Source organism: Bos taurus, chromosome 14 (genome assembly GCF_002263795.3).
Source record: "Bos taurus isolate L1 Dominette 01449 registration number 42190680 breed Hereford chromosome 14, ARS-UCD2.0, whole genome shotgun sequence".
In the NCBI taxonomy this organism is placed as follows: Eukaryota; Metazoa; Chordata; class Mammalia; order Artiodactyla; family Bovidae; genus Bos; species Bos taurus.
This window is the reverse complement of record NC_037341.1, coordinates 55,155,801-55,183,770: the sequence shown is the minus strand read 5'-3', so window position 1 is coordinate 55,183,770 and position 27,970 is coordinate 55,155,801. Positions and strand designations below refer to the sequence as shown.

Below are 27,970 nucleotides of genomic sequence, written 5' to 3'. Positions count from 1 at the left end.
TTTTCATTGTATTGATGGTATCTTTTATTCCGCAGAAGCTTTTTAGTTTTATGCTATTCCACTGGTTTATTTTTGCTTTTGTGGCCTTTGATTTTGGTGTCAGATCCAAAAAAAAAAAAAAACCCCATCGCTGAGACTTGAAGTCAAGGAGCTGAGTACTTATGTTTTCTTCCAGGATTTTTATAGTTTCAGATCTTATATTCAAGACTTTAGTCTGTCTTGAGCTACTGTGTATAGTGTAAGACAGTGAATGTGAATATCCAGTTTTGCCAAAACCATTTACTGAAGAAACTATCCTTTCCCCTTTGTATATTTTTGGCTCTTTTGTTGTAAATTAGTTGACCATATATGGGTGGGCTTATTTCTGGGCTCTCTAGTCTGTTTCATTGATCTTTGTTTCTGTTTTTATGTCAATATGATACTATTATGATTACCACAGCTTTTTAACACAGTTTGAAATCAGGGAGCATGATGCCTCCACCTCTGTTTGTCATAATTCATTACTGACCAGGGAATTTTTGCAAAAACTAACACCTGTGGCCGGTGATTTTTATTTTAGCTGACCAAAAAGTAATTTTATTTCACTAACACTTTTGGGGTTATTACATTCAATAGTTACACCTGACACCTGTAAAGTTTTCTAATTTTTGTAAAATGTCTTTAATCTACTCTTCTACAAAAGCAGAGGAGCACTCTCCAACACTGTGAGAGTGTTTTTACTTTCCGTATCAGAATCAATCACTAAAGTTTTTTGTCATTTTGTTGGTCTAATGTTCACATTGTCTGAATCAGAACTATATTGTGAAGAGCTATCATCTTCTGAAACACTAGTATGTATGCTGCTCGGATGACATCTGCATAAAATTCACTTAAAATTCTGCACACAAAATTTTGCATTGTGTCAATTCTGAAAATTTTATGTTTATACTGTATGCTAGACTGGAACAAAAACCTAACGGAGCAAAATGTGACCGTATAATGAACCCTTGATCAATTTTAAGCTCTAACAACTTTGCACAATAATGTTAATCCCATCACTCTCTAAAACCACATTAATACATCTCCAGTCAATGATGTGTTGAGTGCTCTGGCTTTTTGCGGTTCCATATAAATTTCAGGTTGGCTCTATTTTTGTGAAAAATCCCATTAGAACTTTAATAGGGATTGAATTAAAGCTATAGATCGCTTTGAGTAGCAACTGCTTACAATCCACAAGCATGTGATACCTTTGTATTTATTTGTGTCTTTATCAATTTTGTTCATTAATGTCTTACAGTTTCCAGTGTACAGGTCTTTCATCTCCTTAGCTAAATTTATTTGTAATACTTTATTCTTTTTAAATGTAATTGCAAGTGGGATTATCTTATTTCTCTGATAGTTATTAGTGTACAGAAACTCAACAGATTTTTGTATATTGATTTTTCTATTTGCAACTGTACCAAAGTCATTGGATCTAAGTGTTTTTTTGGTGGAGTCTTTATCAAGGCATCTGTAGACAGTAACAGTTTTACTTCTTCCTTTCCAACTCGGATGCCTTTTCTTTCACCTAATTGCTATGGGTAGGATTTCCAATATTATGTTGAATAAAAGTGTTAAGAGTAGGCATCCTTGTCTTATTCCTGACCTTAGCAGAAAAAATTTTTTTTACCATCAAGTATGATGTTAGCTGTAGGCTTGTCAAATATGGCCTTTATCATGTTGAGGTATGTTCCCTCTAAACCCACTTTGTTGAGAATTTTTATCATAAATGGATGTTGAAATTTGTCAAATGCTTTTTCTGTATCTATTAACTGTATAATTTTTATCCTTCATTAAATTAAAGTGATGGATCACACTGATGAGCAGATACTGAATCACCCTGACATCTCTGGAATAAATCCCACTTGATGTATTGCTGAATTTGGTTTGCTAGTATTTTATTAAGATTTTTGTATCTATGTTCACCATGGATACTGGCCTCTAAGTTTCTTTATTTGTGGTATCCTGGTATAGTTCTCGTATCAGGGTAGTGCTGGCCATCTCAAATTAGTTTAGATGGGTTCCCTCCTCTTCTACTTTTTGGAAGAATCTGGGTAGAATTAACTCTTTAAATGTTCACCAGAATTCATCAGTGAAGTCATCTGGTCCTGGTCTTTTGTTGGGAGGTTCTGGATAACTCTCTACTAGTAAATAGTCTGTTCAGATTTTCTATTTCCTCATGATTCAGTCTTGGTAGGTTATATGTTTCTAGGAATTTATACATTTTCTATGTTACAAAGTTGTCGGTGTTATAAATTGTTCATAGTAGTCTCTTATGATCCTTTTCTTTGGTTAATTTCTTGACTTTATTATCCTCTTTCTGACCCTTTCCACTGGCAACTCAAATTTTGTCCGTTCTTGTATGAGTTCCATCCCTGGTTAAACGTCTTTCAAATACAACAGCTCCACAAATCTCCCACCTACTTTTTTACTCAAAGAGAAACTTCACCTAGAAATCACTAGACTTTGTTTTTAACTTAACACTGTATTATTCTTAGCACTGAGAATATGTTTTCATACACAGCTGATGCCTACTAAACATGTTGATATAATGAATACTGTTAAATGACTCCATATGAAAAACAAAAATTTTATTACTATCATAGTTTATAAAATTCCCATTTATAATTTATAGTAAAATCAATAAAACACAAGGTACTACATTCATAGCACTTGTATATACTTCATTTAAATACTAAAACAGTTTAAATTTGTTTAATTTGTGGAATTCTTGAAACATTTTGAGAAAACATGGCTTGGAATCACTGCTCTAGACCTATTACTCTCAACATAGACCAATACGCAAAAATATTTAGGATGAATAATCCTGATAGGTTTCAATGCAACATTAATCATGTTAAAAATAACATATACAAAGGGAAGAAATTGATTACCATATGGAAATTTGCATATATTTATATATATAGTCATGGTTAATTAAGCACCACATTAATCTGCCTTTTTCTTAAATTTAAGAGTATTTATGATCTTTGAGGTAAATTTTAAAGAAAACTTCAATCTGTCACATAACAAAAGCTTTTAATAGTTCACCATCTAAATAATCTTTTGTTTCTGTTTCACTGAATTTTACAATGATACTAAAAAGTTCTGGAAATATCACCAGTTTGTTTTTTGGTCCAGCCATACATTTTCTTTTCCCCCGCTGTTCATGATCTCATGGTGCTTGACAGCAATCTGTCTCTTTCCTAGTATTCAAAGTACTATCAGGACTCCACTGTCACTACCAGTTCTTAGGCCTTTTCCAACCTTTGTATCAAATATCCCTATACTTCTCTCCAGGAAAATGCATTCTGACGAAGTGTTGAAACATGAATGTAATCCCCATTTTTTTCCTCCCTTTCTGTCTCTCAAACTTATTTTTCCTTCTTTCACTAAAATTTAATCCAGCCAAAACTTGTCTAGGTAGGCAAGGGACAAATGTTTCCGATCTTGTATCTCTTTTCTTTACTGTCTCATACTAAAATCTCAATTCTCCTATTATAAAAGTTAATTTGACACTTATGTAAGAAGCATACAAAAGTGGTATAAAAGTAAACAATTTCCCAGGTAAATGCACACCAAAAAAAAAAATCCAAGAAAATAATGTAAGAAACTAAAATTCATGGCAAGACATATTTACTGTATAAATAGGATTACTTTTTAAACTGTAGAACTACAGGGAGAACTACAAGGATAACTAATTTGCATGGTAAACTGTTATAGTAATGGCTTCCAGTGAATCATTCCACCTGCTATCTGTACCCTTGTATGCTCACCTCTCACACTCACTCTAAACTTGGCTACTTGCTTTGTTCAACTGAAGATGAGCAAATACGATGCAAGTACAGGCTTGATAAACTCTTGTACATTAGGGAATTGCTCGCTTGTAATGTTTTCTCTGTTATGGGAAAAAACACAGTCTAGCTTATTGGAGGAGGAGAGGCCATGCAGAACAGAGACAGTCAAATCACTGAACCATGAAAAATTATAAAATATCCTCTTTTAAACCACTGAGTTTTGGAGTGGTTTATTATGTGGCAATGGGTAAGAGCTACACTTTGTAGAACCTATGATCTCTGTCTATTCTGTGGAAGACCAAGTGGATTTATAAAAGTTAAAGCTATACTTATTTTGAAAAAACACCTCAGGTCTCTTCAGCAAACTTTAACAATATTAGACCTGCTGTACCTGTTATATATCCCCCTCTACTCCAGCTATTCGGTCCATTTAAAATTACAAGAATGAACATGTTAACTATTATTCTGTTGGTATAGAAGTAGAAACTATATCAGCATAGTACATGATAAATATTTTTGTTTAAACAATGAACTGTACATCTTTCATATAAAAGATGAGATTCTAGCCTGTTTTTTAAAAATTATACTTGCTAACATTATCTTTACATTTTTTTACAGAAGCTGTTTTCTCTAAATTTGCAGCTTCATTTTATAGCTTTTATAGACCCATAAATTGCAAATATATTTCCAATATCCTTTAAAAAAAATCATACAAGGTAATTTTATTTAACACAGTAAAACTTAACAGATTATAGCAAAACTGCTCAGCCTTCCAGCTACCATTGAATACTCTGGCAGTACAGAGAAGCCAACATGTTGGAGTAATTAATTTTCCGTATTTACCTTTATTAAAAAGAGGTTTTTGGTAGTGAGGACAAATAATCTCTCATTTGTTGCTTGAAAGCCTAAAATAGGATCATTGGTTTCTAGGCTTGCTACTTGCTGCTTAGCAACCTGCCCTACTTGCCTGCCTTCCTTCCTATTGTAAAGTACGGTAGACATGGGCGTGGGCTGACGGTAGATGAAAACTCGTCGAAGGCACTCGCAAAGGGCTGCATAGGAGTAATTTGGAGCACAGGCAAAAAATTTTTTGTCTCTCTTTGATGCTTGGACATAGCCTGCCAAGAAATATGAGACAAAAAAAGAAAAACTATATATTAAACAGAAGGGAAAAAATGGTGATTTAACATTTACTATTTCATTAATTTTATTACAAATTGAAATGACTAAAAATTTACACCACAGATATTCAACAGTAGTTACATTCTGAACCATTAATGACTAGGCACAATCAATCTTTCCCAAATGGTGCAAAAATAAAGCACTAATTCCTAAGAACAAGTGTTTCATTCATCTTTTCAAGAAAAGCACAACATGGTTCCCATATAATTTCCAGAAATAAGTAAAAAATTCTAACACATTAAACACATGTGAAAATATCTTTAAATGACAACTTAACAACTCGGTACATCAATCACAGAGATGGCATTATGGTATCTTTTTTTTTCTTACCAAATAAATGGGAAAATGTTTAGAGGATGTTATTACAAAGTTATTTCAGGAGTGTGTGCATAATGCATTCTCACTTTGTAGATTATCAGTGGTATTTTTTTTTGTTTTTTGAGCTCAGATTTTCTTTCATGTTTTTTTTTTTTTTTTTTTATTTTATTTTTAAACTTTACATAATTGTATTAGTTCTGCCAAATATCAAAATGAATCCGCCACGGGTATACGTGTTCCCCATCCTGAACCCTCCTCCCTCCTCCCTCCTCATACCATCCCTCTGGGTCGTCCCAGTTATAATCAACACCAACACTTTAACAGGATTTGTTGTACTTCACCTCTCAGAAGTACAGCCTTCAGATCAAAACAAAATCAAAAAGAAAATTCAAATATCTAATTTTAAAATTCCATTAGGATAACCTTTGAAAACTAATCTTTGAAAAAACAATCTTTTAAAATTTATCTTTAGAGCTTAAAAGGGCTTTTATATTCTAAAGTATAAATCAGCAATTTTCAGGTTGGTATATGATTACTGAATGAATGTTTAAACCTGAGAGAGGAAGTATAACATTAATATAAATTGAGACCTCACCAAACAATGAATGACCAGAGGAACCATGAGCACAGGCAGATCAATGCTGGTTTTTTAAAAATTAAGCAGGGCTTGAGGATGAAAAAGTAGAAAGATACAGACACCTATTTGAGAGCCTAGAATTAACTCTCCAGGCTAATCTTGCCAAATTAATGTATATAACATCTCAAGACTACATATCTAATATAATGTTGATTTAACTCAAGCATAATAGAATTCCACTAAACTAGGATTTATGGATACAAAAGAAGGATCTGAAAATTAAGATAAAGCTTTCCTCTTACTTAAAAAATCAGGAATTTTAGTAGAAAGGCTAGAAATTATGTGGGTACATTATTCAATCAAACTATTTCAGGTCATAAAAATCCATTTGGAGTCTGAATTAACCACTTTAACAGCCTATATTACTAACTATAAAGGACAATTGAAAAAATATCTTCTATAATTAGGGTTGTGCATATATAGCAATTAAAATACATAGTTTTACTTCCTGCTGGCAGTTTAAAATAACCTTTCAATAAAGCAATAGCTGTGGTTAATTCATATAAAAAAATTTCTCCCACACAATACTAATGTATTTTGACATTAAATCAATTACTGCATAAATCTACAATTACGTAGTTCAAAATGTTTCAAGCCTTACCAGTATTTCCCTTTTATCCTACAGAATAAATTTCATTTCTGCATCACCATTTTCCCTAAGTGTTTGCATTATAATGGCTCTGTTTCACACTTAAGTGCCATGAAAGATGTCTCCTAATGTGCTTTTTAACCTTAGAGCAATTCTATGATTACTGAAGACTACTCTGAAGAAACCTGAATACAAGTTCCATGTAGGGTATTGCCAAGCCCCTTGTTCATATTCTAATACTGTATAGCTTAGCTGGAATAAGGAAGTAATTGATCGGAATGATTCAAGTGGTTAGATAAACACTCTGATTTCTATTCTGTGTTGATCTTCTACACAAACATAAAAACAAATTAGTCCTACTGTTCCAAAAGTACTAACATTCATCAACTATGTACAAGCAACCAAATTATAGCACAGTCAATCCAAATGTAATTAGGACAGCTCAAATTTAAATAAACCAAAAAAAGAAACTTAGAAAAAAAAAAAGACTAATTTTTGATATAACGTCAAAGGTTGTCAAAGAGCTTGCTTATACCTAAAGCATTGAAGGTTGCAATATGCTCCCACATATCATCCTGTTTGCTGGAGCGTGGCTGCCAGAGCAAGGCATCAACATCATGGCGCAAACAGAAGCAGGGCATTTCTTTAGGATCCACTATGACAGAGAAAAGGTACTGGTTGCTTCCAAGATTCACCTACAATTAAAAGTGACAAATAAAAAAATCATTTATTCAACAACAAATTATTGTAATTAATAATGATGATGACAACTGACACACAGAACTACACATCAGCAAGTGTTCTAAACTTTTTTCATACTTAATCTCATTACCTCTTCTAATGCCCCTGGGAGAAATGTGCTAATGTTAGGTCTATCTTAGAGCTGAGGACAGTTAACTTGCCCATGGTCAGTCTGGTAATAAGCCATGCAGCTGACACTGAATCCAGAGTCCATGTTCTTAACCACTGCACTATATATACTATTTTCTCAACTGTTAGTAACTCATTTAAAACATAATATAAAGCACCAATTTTATAAGCAGAATATATTTTAAGCCACAATACAAATATGAAGTTTACAAATGCTAACTTACAATAATAACTACCAAGAATGATAGCTACTACGATTTATGAGCACATTCTGTATGTCCAGGCGTATTATAAATATTAACCTCAATAACCCACAAGGCTGTTACTCTCTTTATAGATATTTGAGAGAGTATGAGTTACCTGTTCTAAGCTACACAGAAAAACCACAATGCTGGGGTTCAAACTTCAGATCTGTTTACAGTTATTAACTTCATACTGTCTATTTATAGTAAAATGTAAAGAATGTTTATTATGTTAAAACTTTTATGGCAATATTGATGGTTAAAGGAATTCATTTTAATACAAACTCATCAGGTTGAGACTCATAGTTGAATTCCATCTACAGGAACACTTTTCTTAATGGAAAGAAGTTACAGTGCTATTTTTCATTACAAATACTGTTTACTAGAGTTAAAAATGCCTAAATAACAGAAATCACACCAAATGTAGAGAACACAAAACACACAAAGTACTTATTAAAACTGAATTGTTGCCATGGGTTTTAGAGCAGACTAGAGAATAAAATCGGAGAAGGCAATGGCATCCCATTCCAGTACTCTTGCCTGGAAAATCCCATGGATGGAGGAGCCAGGTAGGCTGCAGTCTGTGGGGTCGCTAAGAATCGGACACAACTGAGCGATTTCACTTTCCCTTTTCACTTTCTTGCATTGGAGAAGGAAATGGCAACCCACTCCAATGTTCTTGCCTGGAGAATCCCAGGGACGGGGAAGCCTGGTGGGCTGCCGTCTCTGGGGTTGCACAGAGTCGGACACGACTGAAAGCGACTTAGCAGCAGCAGGAGCAGTGCTTGTTTTCTACAGAAGGGGGACGGGCACACAGGATTCACAGACCATTTCTTCTCTTTGCGTCCCTTTGCTCCTGAGAATCAATAGCTAAGTAAGGTCTACTTTCAAAGTCACTGCCAACTAACTGGCCTTTATGTTACATTTTATCATATTTTACTATCAAATTCCATTTTTTCTGTAGTTTCAAGTGTATTTCTATTGCCTTCAGTTTTATAGCTTTCTATGATACATATGTTTCAGCAAATAGTTTGAGGATCTGTCCCGCCAAAAGTGACCAAATTATCCCTTATATAAGATCTGGATCCTTTAAATATACTCAAAACCAAGTATTCAGGAGTTTTTAAAACAAATTATAATAAACTAGTCTGATAATTTACTGTGAGACAAAACATTCCTTTTAAATCAGATGATTTAGACTTCTATCTTTATATAGTAAGAGACTGTGATAGTCTCAATATTAAAGTCTAGCCTTCCTATTCATTTTAAAGTCCAGTAATCCATACAGCTAAAAAAAAAAAAAGTTAACACCATTTAAGATGTATGATACTTATTAGATTGTCAGCAGCCACGTTAGGAAAAGAAACTTATATTGCAACTTTTGAATGGAATTATTAGAGAAAGAACTGCATATAAACACTGCTTTTAAGGTAACATCTAAAAAGTGTTTTCATTTTTCTCATGGTAGTTATTGGAATCTCCTGATAATTATTTATACCTTTTACTCCTTTTTCTCGCCTCACTGCAATAGCTCGGAGTTCGAGTGTGACACTGATGAGGCGTAACGACGGCAGACACCGTGGCCTGTTACTGATCTTAGGGGAAAGCAGTCTGGTTTTTTTTTTTTTTTTTTTTTTTTACCAGAAGTATGATGTTAAATCTAGGTTTTTCTAGGAGGCAATTACCTTCAACTCCTAGTTTGCTAAAAATTTAATGGATGCTAAATTTTGTCAATTCTTTTTCTGCATCTACTAGAATGGTCAAATAGTTTTCTTCTTTAGTCTGATGATATGCTTATTTATGTTGATTGATATCTGAATGCTGATGAATCAGCCTTGACTTGCCTAAGTAATACTTGGTCATGATGTATTACCCTTTTTACTTACGGATGGATTTCATTTACTAATGTTTTGCTGAGGACTTCTGCACCTATATTCATGAGGGATACTGGTTGATTTTTTCCAGTTTTCTTTTCTTGCCATATCTTTGCTATAAAGGGGTAATATTGGCCTCATAAAACAAGTTGAGAAGGGTTTCTTCCTCTTTTATTTTCTGGAAGTTTGTACAGAATTGGTATTTTTTCATTTGGTATAACATACCAGTGAAGTAATCTAGGTCTAGAGATTTGTCAGAAGGTTCCTAGCAGTAAATTCAATCTCTTTAACAGATATAACTAATAAGGCTTTCTATTTCTTTTTAAGTGAACTGAGGTAATGCTTGTTTTTCAAGAAATTAGCTTCACTTAAATTGTCAAATATATGAAAATAGTTACTCATAACATCCCATCATTACACATTAGTGTCTCTGGACTTGTACTGATGTGTCCATTTTTATTCCTGATATGGTATAATCTGTGTTGTCTTTTTCCTTGGCTCCTATGCCTACTATTTTATCATCTATTTTGATCTCATCAAAGGATCAGGTTATGATTTCACTTGTTTTATTATTTTTGGTTTTCAGTTTCACTGATTTCTACTCTTTGTAAGTTTTCTTTCTCCTACTTACTTTAGATTTAGTTTGCTTGTCTCCTAGTTCAAGATGGAAGCTTCAACTAGGAAAAGAATTATTATTCTCATTTAATTCTGTTATGGTCAGAGAACACTCTGATTCTTACTTTTTTAAATTTCTTGACATTTTATTGCCTAGAATATGGTCCATTTTGGTAAGTGGGATTTCAACTAGATGTATGTTACACTATTAGATTATTGCCCCACAGTTCTTGGATGCTGCTATTTTGTTTGTTTTTTTAATCCCACCCCACCTCCACCCTCTTTCGTTTCAGTTCTAATTTTTTCTATCCTTAAGTTCACTAGTTTTTTCCTGCTCATATATATTCGACCTTTTCAGTGGTGCTGCCTCATCTTCAGTGGTAGAAGAATCCTAATAGTCTACTCTTGATTTCCTGCCCCTACCCAGACACAGGGATGGTGTTTTAAAAATTATTTTTATTTTCCCCCAGCTGCAGTGGGTATTCTTCTGAGCCCTTAAGATGCTAAGATTTGATGTTCCTCCCTCATCTGCTTAAGGCTTTTGCTACTTGCGTTCCTGCTGTCTTCCCCTGTCCCCAGTCTTGCTCATCAGGCTCTGGTCAAGGTCCATAAAGAGGATCTGTGAATCCGATGGGTTCTATACTTCTTGCTAGCCCCCCCTAGGCCTTTAGAGGTTTGTCGAATTCTTCTTACCTACTTACACGGTAAACCTTTCTTCTTCCCATGTTCAGATGAATCAGCTCTCCTATATAATCTCTTCTTGGTGGTACCTGTTTTTCCTTTATTTCAAACTCATTGGTTGCCATGTAACCTCAGGTCTCTGATAAATTTTTTTTAAGTAATGATTTTACAGATTATCCATGCTTTTCTTATTGTTACATTCGGAATGACATTCTTTCTAGGTTCCTACACCCCAGACTGAATTGGAAGTCTCCTGCTTACTGTTTTAAACTTGCCTAAAAAAGCAAACCACTTTCAATGAGCAGACTAGTGATAGTTCAACATCCACAAAAGGTTCCCTATACCCAAGTAGGCAAACCGTAGGATCTCACATCCAGGCTTCTCTGAACATAATCAAGGGTAGATAATTAACTAAAAGGAAACCATCTTTTATCCAATGACTTAAGAAATGGTTAGATGTGTTTTGTTTTGGATAGGTGCCTCCCATACTGAATAACGGCTGGCCAAAAACAATATATTCTTTTGTTAAGTCTAAATGCCAAAAATAAACAACACATTCATACAGCCAGCAAAGAAGAGAAGCAAAAAACATACCCAGAGAGACTACAGTAAGCAGAAATCATAATATGAAGTATAAAGTGAGTAACAGGTATGAGCCAGAGAAGCAAATAAGATGATGATGTGGTAATAACAGCACAGTACAATACAGCAAGGGACACTTGGTTCTCAAGACAAATGAATACCTTGTCATGAGAACTGTGTTCTATTTTCCTAAACAAAATTTCACTTCTCTTTTTTAGGTCTAACTTGCAAAGGCATTTGTTTACAGAATGATCGCCTATTTCTCTGAGATCTGAAGAGATTGTTTCCACTAGGCCATGTAGTCTCCACAGATGTTCCCAATAAATATCTATGACTTGAGAAAATGAGAGGTCTTCTCTGCTCCTTGTAACCTCTAAAAGCCCAGACTAAAGGATTTTGTCAAAAATAAAAGGAAATCAAAATCAGATTACAAACTGGAGCAAACTAATTTTGCTAGTAAGTTAATTAAGTGAATGAAAATGAAGTGCAAAAGTGTAAAGGTACAATTAAAATTACATGTACTATTGTATGATGCTACAGAAACATAAAAGCATAAGTAGAAAATGTTTGAAGAACAAGAGACATATCATTAATTTGAAGCAGCAGGGAAATAAGACATTATTTGGCATGGGCAATAACCTGTAAGAATCAAGAACAAGATGTCCAATTCAAAGGGAAAAATCTGCAACCTAGAATACTCAGCAAGATTATCATTCAGAGTGACTTTCTCAGAGAAGCAGAAACTAAGAGTAGAGCAATACTAAAGCTATCCTAAAAGAAATATCGAAAGGTCTTCTCTAAATAGAAAAGAGGCAAGAAGATATAAGAAACAGGAAATCACAACTGGAAAGTAAACCACTTAAGCCAGTATAAAGATCAAAAAGGAAAAAGCATGTATTTGTGAAAGTGATTATAAACACAACGACGAGCAGAAGCATAAACAAAGATGTAAAAGATATCAAAATGGTAAAACGTGGGTAGGCAAAGGCAATGTGAGCGAGGACAGTAGGAAATGTATGGACAGACTTTTTTTTTTAAGAATGTGTTTGAACCCACTGTTTAAAGCAGTGGGAAATTATAGGAAGCAGTTTATATACTTGAAAAACAGGGTAACCATATATCATAAACATACAATAGATTCACAAAAACCAAAAACAGAACTACAACCATAAAATGAAAACATCAAATCACTAAAAGGAAAAAGGAAAGAAAAAGAAACATAGAATCAACTGGAAAACAAAGTTTAAAATGGCAATAAATACACAGCACTCAGTGGACTGAATGCTCCAATCAAAAGACACAGAATGGTAGACTGGGTTAGAAAACAAGAGCCTACATTATGCTGCATACAAAAGACCCACTTTAGGGCAAAAGAAAAAGAATGAAAGTGAGAGGATAGAAAAAGATATTTCATACAAATAAAAATGATAGGAAAGCAGGGTTACAATACTTATATCAAGCAAAACAAATTTTAAAACAAAAGCCATAAAGAAGCACACTATATAAAGAAGGATACTATATAATGATAAAAGGGTCAGGATCAATTCAAGAAGAGAACTTTACACTTGTCAGCATATATGCACCCAATATAGGGACACCCAAATACAGGAAACAAATACTAACAGACATAAGAGAAAACTGATGGGAATACATTAATATCAATAGTAGGAAACTTTTATAGTTTCCTAATAGTGAAAGTGGAGAGTGAAAAAGTTGGCTTAAAGCTCAACATTCAGAAAACGAAGATCATGGCATCTGGTCCCATCACTTCATGGGAAATAGATGGGGAAACAGTGGAAACAGTGTCAGACTTTATTTTTCTGGGCTCCTAAATCACTACAGATGGTGACTGCAGCCATGAAATTAAAAGACGCTTACTCCTTGGAAGGAAAGTTATGACCAACCTAGATAGCATATTGAAAAGCAGAGACATTACTTTGCCAACAAAGGTCCGTCTAGTCAAGGCTATGGTTTTTCCTGTGGTCATGTACGGATGTGAGAGTTGGACTGTGAAGAAGGCTGAGCGCCGAAGAATTGATGCTTTTGAATTGTGGTGTTGGAGAAGACTCCTGAGAGTCCCTTGGTCTGCAAGGAGATCCAACCAGTCCATTCTGAAGGAGATCAGCCCTGGGATTTCTTTGGAAGGAATGATGCTAAAGCTGAAACTCCAGTACTTTGGCCACCTCATGCGAAGAGTTGATTCATTGGAAAAAAACCCTGATGCTGGGAGGGATTGGGGGCAGGAGGAGAAGGGGACGACAGAGGATGAGATGGCTGGGTGGCATCACTGACTCGATGGACGTGACTCTGGGTGAACTCCGGGAGTTGGTGATGGACAGGGAGGCCTGGTGTGCTGCGATTCATGGGGTCGCAAAGAGTTGGACACAACTGAGCAACTGATCTGATCTGATCTGAGGAAACTTTACCACCCCTCTCACATCAATGTATAGATCTTCTAGACAGAAAATCAGTAAAGCAACGGATATCCTAAATGACACAACAGAACAACAGTTAGAGTTAATTGATATTATCAAGATCAGTTCAGTTGCTCAGTCATGTCTGACTCTTTGCTACCCAATGGACTGCAGCACACCGGGCTTCCCTGTCAAACACCAACTCCTGGAGCTTGCTCAAACTCATGTCCGTCGAGTCAGTGATGCCATCTAACCATCTCATCCTCTGTCGTCCCCTTCTCTTCCTGGTTTCAATCTTTCCCAGCATCAGAGTCTTTGCCAATGAGTCAGTTCTTCGCATCAGGTGGCCAAAGTATTGGAGTTTCAGCTTCAGCATCAGTCCTTCCAATGAATATTCAGGACTGATTTCCTTTAGGATCAACTGGCTTGATCTCCTTGCAGTCCAAGGGACTCTCAATAGTCTTCTCCAGCACCACAGTTCAAAAGCATCAGTTCTTTGGCTCTCAGTTTTCTTTATAGTCCAACTCTCACATTCATACATGACTACCAGAAAACCCATAGCTTTGACTAGATGGACCTCTGTCGGCAAAGTAATGTCTCTGCTTTTTAAAATGCTGTCTAGGTTGGTTGTAACTTTTCTTCCAAGGAGCAAATCTCTTTTAATTTCATGGCCGCAGTCACCATCTGCAGTGATATTGGAGCCCAAAAGAGTAAAATCTCTCTCTGTTCCCACTGTTTCCCTATCTGCCATGCAGTGATGGGACCAGATGTGAAGATTTTAGTTTTCTGAATGTTGAGCTTTAAGCCAACTTTTTCACTCTCCTCTTTCACTTTTATCAAGAGGCTCTTTAGTTCTTCTTCGCTTTCTGCCACAAGGGTGGTGTCATCTGTGTATCTAAGGTTATTGATATTTCTCCTGTCAATCTTGATTCCAGCTTGTGCTTCATCAAGCCTGGCATTTCTCATAATGTACTCTGCACAGACGTTAAATAAGCAGGGTAACAACATATAGCCTTGACCTACACTCCCTTGCTGACTTGGAACCAGTCTGTTGTTCCATGTCCAGTTCTAACTGCTGCTTCTTGACCTGCATACAGATTTCTCAGGAGGCAGGTCAGGTGGTCTGGTATTCCCATCTCTTTCAGAATTTTCCACAGTTTGTTGGGATCCACACAGTCAAAAGCTTTGGCATAGTCAATAAAGCAGAAGTAGATGTTTTCCTGGAACTCTCTTGCTTTTTCGATGATCAAACAGATGTTGGCAATCTGATCTCTGGTTCCTCTAGTTTGTCTAAATCCAGCTTGAACATCTGGAAGTTCATGGTTCATGTACTGTTGAAGCCTGACTTGGAGAATTTTGAGCATTACTTTGCTGGTGTGTGACATGAGTACAACTGTGTGGTAGTTTAAATATTCTTTGGCATTGCCTTTCTTTGGGATTGGAATGAAAACTGATATTTTCCAGTCCTGTGGCCACTGCTGAGTTTTCCAGATTTTCTGACATACTGACTGCAGCCCTTTCACAGAATCATCTTTTAGGATGTGAAATAGCTCAGCTGCAATTCCATAACCTCCATTAGCTTTCTTTGTTCATAGTGATGCTTCTTAAGGCCCACTTGACTTCACATTCCAGGATGTCTGGCTCTAGATAAGTGATCACATCATTGTGGTTATCTTTTTTGTATCGTTCTTTTTGATGATCTTTTTTGTATAGTTCTTCTGTGTATTCTTGCCACCTCTTCTTAATATCTTTTGCTTCTGTTAGATTCATATCATTTCTGTCCTTTATTGTTCCTATCTTTGCATGAAATGTTCCCTTCGTATCTGTAATTTTCTTGAAGATTTCTTTAGTCTTTCACATTCTATTGTTTTCCTCTGTTTCTTTGCACTGATCACTGAGGAAGGCTTTGTTATCTCTCCTTGTTATTCTGCATTCAGATGCTTATATCTTTCCTTTTCTCCTTTGCCTTTCACTTCTCTTCTCTTCTCAGCTATCGGTAAGGCCTCCTCAGACAACCATTTTGCTTTTCACATTTCTTTTTCTTGGGGATGGTCTTGATCACTGCCTCCTGTACAGTGTCATGAACCTCCATCCACAGTCCTTCAGGCACTCTATCAGATCTAATCTCTTGAATCTATTTGTCACTTCCAGTGTATAATTGTAAGGGATTTGATTTAGGTCATACCTGATGGTCTAGTGGTTTTCCCTACTTTTCTCAATTTAAGTCTGAATTTGGCAATTTTAAAGATACTAAAAATATTTTGGATGTAAGATATTACATCTAAAAAATACAGAATACACATTCTTTTCAAGTAGACATGGAACATTCTCCAGAACTGCCCATATACTAGGGTACAAAACCCAACAAATTTACAAGTATAAAAATTATCTCAAGCATCTTTGCTGACCACAATGGCATGAAAGTAGAAATCAACCACGGGAAAACAAATGAGGAAAAAAAAATTACATGGAGACTGAACAACATACTACTAAAAAAGCCCTGGGTCAGTGTGGAAATTAAAAAGAAAATAAATACCTTGAGACAAATGACAGTCAGAACACAACCATACAAAATCTATGGGATACAGCAAAAGCAGTTATTAGAATGGTTCTTAGATACAGGCCTTCCTAGAAATACAAGAAAAATCTCAAATAAACCACCTAACTTACCACCTAAAACAATTAGAACAAGAACAAACAAAACAAAAGTCAGCAGAAGGAAGGAAATAATAAAGATCAGAGAAGAAATAAAATTAATAAAACCAAGAGTTGGTTCTTTGAAAGAGTAAACAAAACTGGCACACTTCTGGCTAGGTTCACCAAGAAGAAATGAGAGAGAACCCACATAAAATAAGAAATGAAAGAGGAGAAATATAACTGATACTGCAGAAAGACAACAAACATATAAGAATACTATGAACAATTACACGTCAACAAATTCGACAACCTAGAAGAAATGGACAATCTTCTAGAAATGTACAGCCCATCAAAACTCAATTTGAACAGACCAATCACAAAAGTGAAATACAATCTGTACTAAAGAAACTTTCTGCAAACGAAAGTCTAGGACCAGACGGCTTCACAGGCAAATTCTACCAAACATATAAAGAACTTCTACTAATCCTTCTCAAACTCTTCCAAGAAACTGAAGAGGAGGGAACACTCTCAAAGACATTCTATGAAGTCATCCTCATGCTGACACCAAAACCAGACAAAGATACCACTAAAATAGAAAATTACAGACCAATATCTCTGATATAGATGCAAAAGTTCTCAACAAAATACTAGCAAACAAAAACCAACAACACAAAAAAGATCACACACCACAACTAAGTGGGATTCATCCCAAGTTCACAAGGATGGCTCAACATTTGCAAATCAGTCAACGTGATATCAACCACATCATCAAAAAACGACACAAAAACCACATGGTCATCTCATTAGATGCAGGAAAAGGAAAGCATCTGACAAAATTCAACATCCATTTATGATAAAAACTCTTGTCAAAGTGGGTATAGAGGGAATATATCTTAACATAATAAAAGCTATTTATGACAAACCCATCGGCAATATAATACTTAACAGTGAAAAGCTGAAAGCTTTCAGCTTAAATATGTAACAAGACAAAGACACCCACTCTCACCATTTCTATTCTATTTACTCTTGGAATGCTTAGCCACAGCAGTCAGACAAGAAAGAGAAATAGAAGGTATCTAAATTGGAAGAGGTAAAACTGTTACTATATGCAGATCACATGGTACTATATACAGAAAGCTCTAAAGATTCCACACAAAAAATTACTAGAACTGATAAATGAATTCAGCAAGGTAGCAGGACATAAGATTAACATACAAAAATTGGTTGCATTTCTTTATACCAACAATGAAATATCAGGAAGAGAAAAAAATTTTAAAATATCTTTTAAAATCACAACCCCAAAATAAAATACTTAGGAAAAAGCCTCACTAAGGAGGTGAAAGACTTACACCCTGAAAATTATAAAACATTAATAAAGGAAACTGAAGATGATTCAAAGAAACAGATATATCTTGCTGTTGGATTGGAAAAATTAATATTGTTAAAGTGGACATACTACTCAAAGCAGTCTACAGATTTAGTGCAATCCCCATCAAATCACCCATGACATTTTTCACAGAACTACAACAAATAAACTAAAATTTATATGAAATTATAAAAGCCCCAGCAATTGCCAAAGCAATACTGAGGAAAAAGAACAAAGCAGGAGACATAACCCTTCCAGACTTCAGACAATACAAGAAAACTATAGTGATCAAAACAGTTTGATACTGGCAGAAACAGAGATCTACAGATCAATGAAACAGAATAAAGAACCCAGAAATAAACCCATATCCATAAGGTCAATTAATCTTCAACAAAAATGGTAAGAATATAAAACAGGAGAAAGACAATCTCTTCAGCAAGTGGTGCTGGAAAAGTTAGACAGCTGTAAATCAATGAAGCTACAACACACCCTAACTATGTACAAAAGTAAACTCAAAATGGTTTAAAGACTTAAATATAAGACAAGATACCATCAAACTTCTAGAAGAGATCATAGGCAAAACATTCTCTAACATAAATTGTACCCATATTTTCTTAGGGCAGTCTCCCTAGGCAGAAGAAATAACAATGGAAATAAACAAATGGAACCTTACAAGCCTTGCACAGCAAAGGAAACCATAAATAAGACAACCCACAGAATGAACGAAAATACTTTCAAACAATATGACAAATAAGCACTTAATTTCCAAAATATACAAGCATCTCATACAACTCAACAACAACAAAAAACAAAGAACCCAATTGAAAAATGGGAAGACCTAAACAGACATTTCTCCAAAGAAGAAATACAGATAGCCAATAGACGCATGAAAAGATGCTCAACATCACTATTAGAGAATGCAAATCAAGACTATAATGAGGTACCATCCCATGCCAGTCAGAACGACCATCATTAAAAAGTGTACCAAAACACATGCCAGAGAGGATGTGGAGCAAAGGGAGCCCTGCTACACTGCTGGTGGGGATCTAAGTTGGTGAAGCCACTATGGGAAACAGCATAGTGGTTCCTCAGAAAACTAAAAAGAGAACTACCATAGGCTCTAGCAGTCCTACTCCTGGGCATATATCCAGACAAAATTATAATTCAAAGAGATATGTGCACTCCTACCTTCACAGAAGCACTATTCCCAAGAGCCAAGACATGGAAACAACCTATGTGTCCATCAACAGGTGGAAGGATAAAGTTGTGGAACTCAGTCATAAAAATGAATGAAATAATGCCATTTGAAGGAATGTGAATGCAATTAGAGATTATCACACTAAGTTAAGTCAGAAAAAGACAAATACCATATGGTATCACTTATATGTGACAACAAAAACTGCACAAACGATCCTATCTACAAAAAAGAAACAGACTCACAGGCATAGACAATGGACTTGCGGTTGCCAAGGGGGAAGGTGAACGGGTGAGGGACAGACTGGGAGTTCGAGGTTGGCAGATGCAAACTGTTACACATAGAATGAATACACAAGGTCCTACTACACAGCACAGGGAACTATATTCAATATCCTGGGATAAATGACAATGGAAAAGAATATAAAAAACATATGTGTATAACTGAGTCACTTTGCTATATAGCAGAAAAATCAACATTTCAAAAAAAAATAAAAAAGAGCAGATGCCACAAATCTCACTGAATTCACAACTCTGTTTACTTTGGTAGCTGAAAGTAAAATGGGACAGCAAATAAGAAAGAAGGAAAAGGATATCTGTTTGGGGAGGACACTGTCAAAGGTAAGAATAGTATCCAACAGCTTATTAGCAGTGGGAAAAAACAAATCATGCAGAACCAGAACTTTTTAACGGAGTAGACTGATACTACTTCGTGTAGGAGTAAAGAACCCAACTTAACATCCAATGCTCCTAGGGGTTTTACTATATAGACATACACAGCATGGTAATTAATGTTCATTCGAATGACATTCAACAATCAATAAAATGTTACTTTCTCTTCAGAATGCTCTATATAAGATTTTGGGTAAATAATAATTTTTCTAAGATTCCATTTTAAAAACAAGCCCTAAAGATAGTTTTAGCACTTAAATGAGAAGAATTAATTTATACTAGACAATTTATTTGAAAAACTCATTCTTTGTTAATGCCAAATAATCTTATTGCCTTAAAAAAAACGCTCAAATTCATAAAACACTTTGACCAATAAAACAGACTTCCTAATTTCTTCTATTCTCATGTTTATTATAGAAAAGGTAGCATTTATCTTTGAAATACCAATGAAGATTACAATTAGAGTAAAATGATGGTAGAGAATCTGCCTGAAATGCAGGAGACCTGGGTTCGGAGAAGGGATGGCAACCCACTCCAGTATCCTTGCCTGGAGAATTCTATGGACAGAGGAGCCTGGCTGGCTACAATCCATGGGGTTGCAAAAGAGTCAGAAATGACTGAATGACTTCACTTACTTATTCTCTATAGAAAAACTTGGAACGTGAATTTCAAGTAGTCAACTGATTGTCTTTTTCTTCTCTTTGCAATTCTCTTCACTTAGCAATTAAAGACTTCTGAAAATCATATTAAACAAGCTTTAATCACTATTACCAAATTAAACTGGAAAGCAGTATTAAGGAAAAGGTTTTATCTATTCATAAATAATGTATCTCTTGGGAGGTCAGACCAAAAAGTTAATGACATGAAAACTTAATTCCAATTTCATATTCTGTACATAGAATAAATTACTAAAATTTACCCTGTTCTTAGGCTTCCCAGGTGGCTCAGGGGTAAAGAATCCATCTGCCAAAACAGGAGACTCAGGTTTGATTCCTGAGTCAGTAAGATCTCCTAGAGAAGGAAATGGCAACCCATTCCAGTATTCTTGCCTGGGAAATCTCATGGACAGAGGAGGCTGGTGGGCTACAGTCCATGGGGTAGCAAAAGAGTTCGACAAGACTTAGAGACTAAAACACCACCTCTGTTCTTATTCTTACTACCCATGAAGTATTGAGTTGATTTATATCTAATACTGAATAAGGAAAAACACTCCCCCCATTTTTTTTCTCACACTACTACCACACTGAAAACATTTCTGACACAGATATATAGTTTTTTTCACTTATCCAGCAATTCTCTGACACCAGGTGGGTGTCAATTAATTCAGTTCTGACACAATCTATGTGGAGGTAGCATCAGATTCCACAGGTTAAGTGCTCAGTCTCACAAGACTCCCCTGCTTCCCCTACCATGCCACTTCAGATGCCAATCACAAATCCCAAGTTGCCACCTATACTTCTAACTGATTGACCATAAATCAAGAATTCCAAAGACCCTCTCCTTGGGTTCAATAATTTGCTAAAATGGCTCACAGAATTCAGGGGAACACTTATATTTATTAGTTTACCATAAAAGGATATGATAAAGGATAACTAAGAACATTCAGACAGAAGAGATGCACAGCAAAAGCTACCGAGGAAAGGAACAGAGCTTCCATCCCTTGTCAGGCACTCCACCCTCCTAGTATCTCTATGTGCTCAACTCAGAAGTTTCACAAGCTCTGTCCTCTTGAGATTTTTACAAACATTTCATCACATAGGCATGATCAGTCATTAACTCAGTCTCCAATCTCTCTCCTTCCTGGAAGTTAGGGGAAGAAGGCTATTGCTGAAAGTTCCAACCTTCAGATCTTGCTGTGGTCTTTCTGGTGACCAGCTCCCATCATGAAGCTATCTCGGAACCCACCAAGTACTGCCTCATAAGAGTAAAAGCCACTCCTATCACCTAGGAAATTCCAAGGGAATTAAGAGCAATGTTAGAAACCAGGATCAAAGACCAAAAACCTAGTGCTCTTATTACTTAGGAAATTACAAAGGTTTTAGGATCTCTGTACAAAGATTTTAAGATTTACTGATCTCTCACTGGGCAGAGATCAATAAATACTTTTTCATAGCTACATTATTTAATACTATTTAATCTTCACTACCTGAGAATTCCCACCTTATGGAGGAAGAAACCTCAAACTCAAGTGGTTATGAGATTTAGGTTAAGAAGCTAATAACATATATATTCTGCTTGGTCAGTTGTGTTGGAAAGTTGTACATGTGTGTTATGTCTAAAATCGATGTCTGAAAACTATCAAAAGTCTTATAAAATCTTGACTTTAAGGCCAGTATGGCTTAATAAAAGTAAGCTAGGGGAAAAAATGGTAAAAAATGAGAGACAGTCAGTAATGGAGAGCAATGACTTTTAACTATGGTCTCAATACTGGTAGCAAAGTCAATTTAGTTAGACCAAGAAAACAATTTTCTATTTTACTTCACTAAAAATAGTATGGCATAGAGTACTAAAAAATATCTTGTACAAGACAAATGGGGTATCCCAGGTGGTGCTAGTGGTAAAGAATCCACCTGCCAATGCAGGAGATGAGTGTTCAATCCCTGGGTCAGGAAGAGCCCTGGATTCATAGAAAACAGCAACCCACTCCAGTACTTTTATTCATAAAATTCCATGGATAGAGGCACTTGGCGTGCTACAGTCCATGGGGTCACAAAGAGTCAGACACGACTGAGTGACTACAGTACTACACTGGGCTTCCCAGGTGGCATAGTGGTAAAGAATTTGCCTGCCAACGCAAGGGAGGTCAAGAGATTTGCATGGTGCCATCCCTGGGTTTGAAGACCTCCTGGAGTAGGAAATGGCAACCCAGTCCAGTATTCTTGCCTGGAAAATTCCATGGACAGAGGAGCCTGATGGGCTACAATCCATGGGGTCACAAAGAGTTGGAATTGCCTGAGTGACTGAGCACACACAATAATGGTAGTACTGTTTCGTGAAATTCTTGCTTCAGATGTATTCATGTTATATGTGTATATTGATCTCTCAATTCAAAATATTATTTTACACAGTGAGTCACAAAGCCTGCCTGTAGACCACAGTGAGGATCCTAGACATTATTCTAAATGTGACAAGATTGGAAGCCAGTATAGAGAGGAAAAAAACAGGGAAATGACAAAATCTAAGTCCTTTCCAAAGACTACTTTAACCTTCACAGAAAGTACTTACAAATTCAAATGGGAAGGTAAGTTTAAAATAGGGAAACCTGGTGGACACTATGTAATCACATTTAATGCCACAACAGAAGAAAAGCAGTAAATATCAACCAAGTACCTCCTAATGTGATACACTGGAAACATTATTGATATAAGGTTCCTGGAAAAAATGCAAACTCAGACTCTGACCTCGAGGAAGTATTGGAAATAGTCTATAAAAGTGGGAAACAAAGTCAGTGTCATAAGGCTGCCTGGCTGGATGTTCCAAACTAAGAGACTACAGAGATACCACAACTCGATGCAATATGACACACGTGACTGGATCCTGAATCAGGAAAAAAGAACTGCTCTAAAGTATGTTACTTGAGCAACTGGTAAAATCTGAATTCTATATAAGGCAAAAGTATTAATGTATATCAATGTCAAATTTCCTGAATTGTATTGTATTGCGGTTCTGTAAGAAAATGTCTTTTTAGTATATATGTGAGGCACTGGGGTAAAAGGGCATGGTATCATCAACTTACTCCTGAATGTTTAAAGAAAAAGAAATGGAGAAATAGAAAAAATGTGGCAAACTGTTAATAATTACTGAAATCTAAGTGAGGGATACTGTTATGGGCTGAGCTGTATTCCCTTCCAGATGCATATGTTGAAGTCCCAACCCTCAGCACCTCAGAATGTAACTATCTTTTTGAAGATCTTTCCAACTATAATTAAAGCACCAGGAGACTAGTTTTGCAAAAACTGCTGAAGGACCTTCTCCAAAAGGAAAAGAAAAGGCCACAATTAGAGACAATACATTAATAGGATAATACACCACAATCCAGTGCAAGTTATCCCAGGAATGCAAGGATTTTTCAATAACCACAACTCAATCAGTGTGATACACCACAATAACAAATTGAAGAATAAGAACCATATAATCATCTCCATAGATGCAGAAAAAGCTTTTGACAAAATTCAACACTTTATGATAAAAACCCTCCAAAAAGTGGGCATAGAGGGAACATGCCTCAACATAATAAAGGCCATAAATGACAAACCTACAGCTAACATCATGCTCAATGGTGAAAAGCTGAAAGAATTTCCTCTAATATCAGGAACAAGACAAGGATGTCCACTCTCTCTCCTTTTATTCAACACAATTTTGGAAGTCCTAGGCATGGCAATCAGAGAAGAAAAAGAAATAAAAGGATTCCAAAATGGTGAAGTAGTAGTAAAACTGTCACTGTCTGCAAATGACATGATACTATACATAGAAGATCCTAAAGATCCTACCAGAAAAGTGCTAAAGCTCATCCATGAAAGTTACATGATACAAAATTAATAAAGATCCGTTGCATTTCTATACACTAACAAAGAAGGGCTCAATGCAAAGATGGGCTCAATAAAGGACAGAAATGGTAGGGACCTAACAGAAGAAAAAGATATTAAGAAAAGGTGGCAAGAATACACAGAAGAACTGTACAAAAAAGATCTTCACAACCCAGATAATCACGATGGTGTGATCACTCACCGAGAGCCAGACATCCTGGAATGTGAAGTCAAGTGGGCCTTAGGAAGCATCACTACGAACAAAGCTAGTGGAGGTGATGGAATTCCAGTTGAACTATTCCAAATCCTGAAAGATGATGCTGTGAAAGTGCTGCACTCAATATGCCAGCAAATTTGGAGAACTCAGCAGTGGCCACAGGACTGGAAAAGGTCAGTTTTCATTCCAATCCCAAAGAAAGGCAATGCCAAAGAATGCTCAAACTACTGCACAATTGCACTCATCTCACACACTAGCAAAGTAATGCTCAAAATTCTCCAAGCCAGGCTTCAACAGTACATGAACCATGAACTTCCAGATGTTCAAGCTGGTTCTAGAAAAGGCAGAGGAACCAGAGACAAAATTGCCAACATCCAATGCATCATCAAAAAGCAAGAGAGTTCCAGAAAAACATCTATTTCTGCTTTATTGACTATGCCAAAGCCTTTGACTGTGTGGATCACAATAAACTGTGGAAAATTCTGAAAGAGATGGGAATACCAGACCACCTGATCTGCCTCTTGAGAAACCTATATGCAGGTCAGGAAGCAACAATTACAACTGGACATGGAACAACAGACTGGTTCCAAATAGGAAAAGGAGTACGTCAAGGCTGTATATTGTCACCCTGCTTATTTAACTTCTATACAGAGTACATCATGAGAAACACTGTGCTGGAGGAAGCACAAGATTGCCGGGAGAAATATCAATAACCTCAGATAAGCAGATGACACCACCCTTATGGCAGAAAGTGAAGAAGAACTAAAGAGCCTGTAGGAGACAGGAAGAATAAAACGAACGCAGGCCCCGGCAAGGGCCGCAAAAGAAATTTATAATTATTGATAAACTGGATGCTATAATGCATGAGACTCTCGGAACAAGTCCAGAGGGAACAGTTCATAATCTTGAAAACAAGATATGATCCTGGGGCCGGAAAACCAACCCCAGACTGTTTCTCAACTGGCGTCTCAGAGTCACATCTTTTATGTATCTGGTGGAAAGTCTATAGATAAGAATATTAGTCTTAGTTATTGATTTGTTATTGATTAGTTTCCTAATTACTCAACAGTTAATGATCATTATGTTCTTTTGCCCTGAAAGCCACATGAGTTATAGTTTAACTCCCCGTTTATTCTTTCCTTCACGGCTAAAAGTATAATAAAGCCAGCTTGGATTCAGTTTCAGTGCCTTCACCTTGGAGCGGTGTTGGTACCCTGATCCTCGCTTTTCTCTGAATTCTTGTGTCTCGTTTCTCATTCTCTTACCGTATTGCACTTTTGGAAACCCTGCTTGTCAAGCTGGACTTGACAGAGCCTCTTGATGAAAGTGAAAGAGGAGAGTGAAAAAGTTAGCTTAAAGCTCAACATTCAGAAAACTAAGACCATGGCATCTGGTCCCATCACTTCATGGCAAATAGATGGGGAAACAATGGAAACAGTGTCAGACTTTATTTTTCTGGGCTCCAAAATCACTGCAGATGGTGACTGCAGCAATGAAATACGCTTACTCCTTGGAAGGAAAGTTATGACCAACCTAGATAGCATATTCAAAAGCAGAGACGTTACTTTGCCAACAAAGGTCCGTCTAGTCAAGGCTATGGTTTTTCCTGTGGTCATGTATGGATGTGAGAGTTGGACTATAAAGAAAGCTGAGTGCCAATGAATTGATGCTTTTGAACTGTGGTGTGGGAGAAGACTCTTGAGAGTCCCTTGGACTGCAAGGAGATCCAACCAGTCCATCCTAAAGGAGATCAGTCCTGGGTATTCATTGGAAGGACTGATGCTGAAGCTGAAACTCCAATACTTTGGCCACCTGATACGAAGAGCTGACTCACTGGAAAAGACCCTGATGCTAGGAAAGATTGAGGGCAGGAGGAGAAGGGGACAACAGAGGATGAGATGGTTGGATGGCATCACTGACTCGATGGATGTGAGTCTCAGTGAACTCCGGGAGTTGGTGATGGACAGGGAAGCCTGGCATGCTATGGTTCATGGGGTCGCAGAGAGTCAGACACAACTGAGCAACTGTACTGAACTGAACTGAACAAAGAAGGATCAGAAAGAGAAATTAAAGTAACAATCCCATTTACCGCTGCATCATAAAGAATAAAAAGCTAGGAATACCTACCTCAGGAGACAGAAGACCTATAGGTGGGGAAACAGTGGAAACAGTGTCAGACTTTATTTTTCTGGGCTCCAAAATCACTACAGATGGTGACTGCAGCCATGAAATTAAAAGACGCTTGCTCCTTGGAAGGAAAGTTATGACCAACCTAGATAGCATATTCAAAAGCAGAGACATTACTTTGCCAACAAAGGTTCATCTAGTCAAGGCTATGGTTTTTCCTGTGGTCATGTATGGATGTGAGAGTTGGACTGTGAAGAAGGCTGAGCACCGAAGAATTGATGCTTTTGAACTGTGGTGTTGGAGAAGACTCTTGAGAGTCCCTTGGACTGCAAGGAGAGCCAACCAGTCCATTCTGAAGGAGATCAGCCCTGGGATTTCTTTGGAGGGAATGATGCTAAAGCTGAAACTCCAGTACTTTGGCCACCTCATGCGAAGAGTTGACTCACTGGAAAAGACTCTGATGCTGGGAGGGATTGGGGGCAGGAGGAGAAGGGGACGAAAGAGGATGAGATGGCTGGATGGCATCACTGACTCGATGGATGTGAGTCTCAGTGAACTCCGGGAGTTGGTGATGGACAGGGAGGCCTGGCATGCTGTGATTCATGGGGTCGCAAAGAGTCGGACACGACTGAGCAACTGATCTGATCTGATACTCCAAAACCTGTAAGATGCTAATGAAAGAAATCAAAGATGACACAAGTAGATGGAAAGATATATCAATTTTCTTGAATTGAAAGAATCAACATTGCCAAAATGACCATACTACCCAAAGCAATGCACAGATTCAATGCAATCCTACCATAGTTACCAATGTCATTTTTCATAGAGCTAGAACAAAAAAAAATCTTAAAATCTGTATGAAGTTACAAAAGACACTGAGTAGTCACAACTACCTTGAGAAAAATGGAGCTGGAAGAATCAGGCTATACTGCAAAGCTACAGTCATCAAAATGGTATTGTACCAGTACAAGAACAGAAATATAGATCAATGGAACAGGAGAGAAAGCCCAGAAATAAACCCACACACCTATGGTCAATTAATCTACAATGGAGGCAAGATCTTTCCAGGTTGCTCAGTGGTAAACAATCTGTCAGCCAATTCAGGAGAGGAGGGTTCAATCCTTGGGTTGAGAAAATTCCCTGGAGAAGGGATAGGCTACCTTCTCCAGTATTTACGGGCTTCTCTGATGGCTCAGACAGTAAAGAATCTGCCTGGAATGCAGGAGACCTGGGTTCAATCCCTGGGTCAGGAAGATCCCCCCGGAGGAGGTCATGGCAACCCATTCCAGTATTCTTGCCTGGAGAATCCCCCATGGACAGAGAAGCCTGGTAGGCTACAGCCCGTGGGGTCGCAAAGAGTCGGACGTGACTGAGCGACTAAGCATAGTGCACATAATGCATTAACACATAAA

The 27,970-nt window shown here is 36.7% G+C and overlaps 1 protein-coding gene across 2 annotated transcripts in view; it reads right to left on the bottom strand.

The window, feature by feature from the left end:
- Nucleotides 1–2,589: 2,589 nt before the first annotated feature.
- NUDCD1 (NudC domain containing 1) overlaps nt 2,590–27,970 on the bottom strand; it is a 93,371-nt gene continuing 67,990 nt past the window's right edge. Inside the window, 2 exon segments of one of the 2 annotated variants that reach the window (NM_001076880.3) lie at nt 2,590–4,933; nt 7,077–7,236. In NM_001076880.3, the coding sequence (NP_001070348.2) occupies nt 4,641–4,933; nt 7,077–7,236 (453 nt within the window). In that variant the 3' untranslated portion in view covers nt 2,590–4,640. 2 annotated transcript variants of the gene reach the window in all.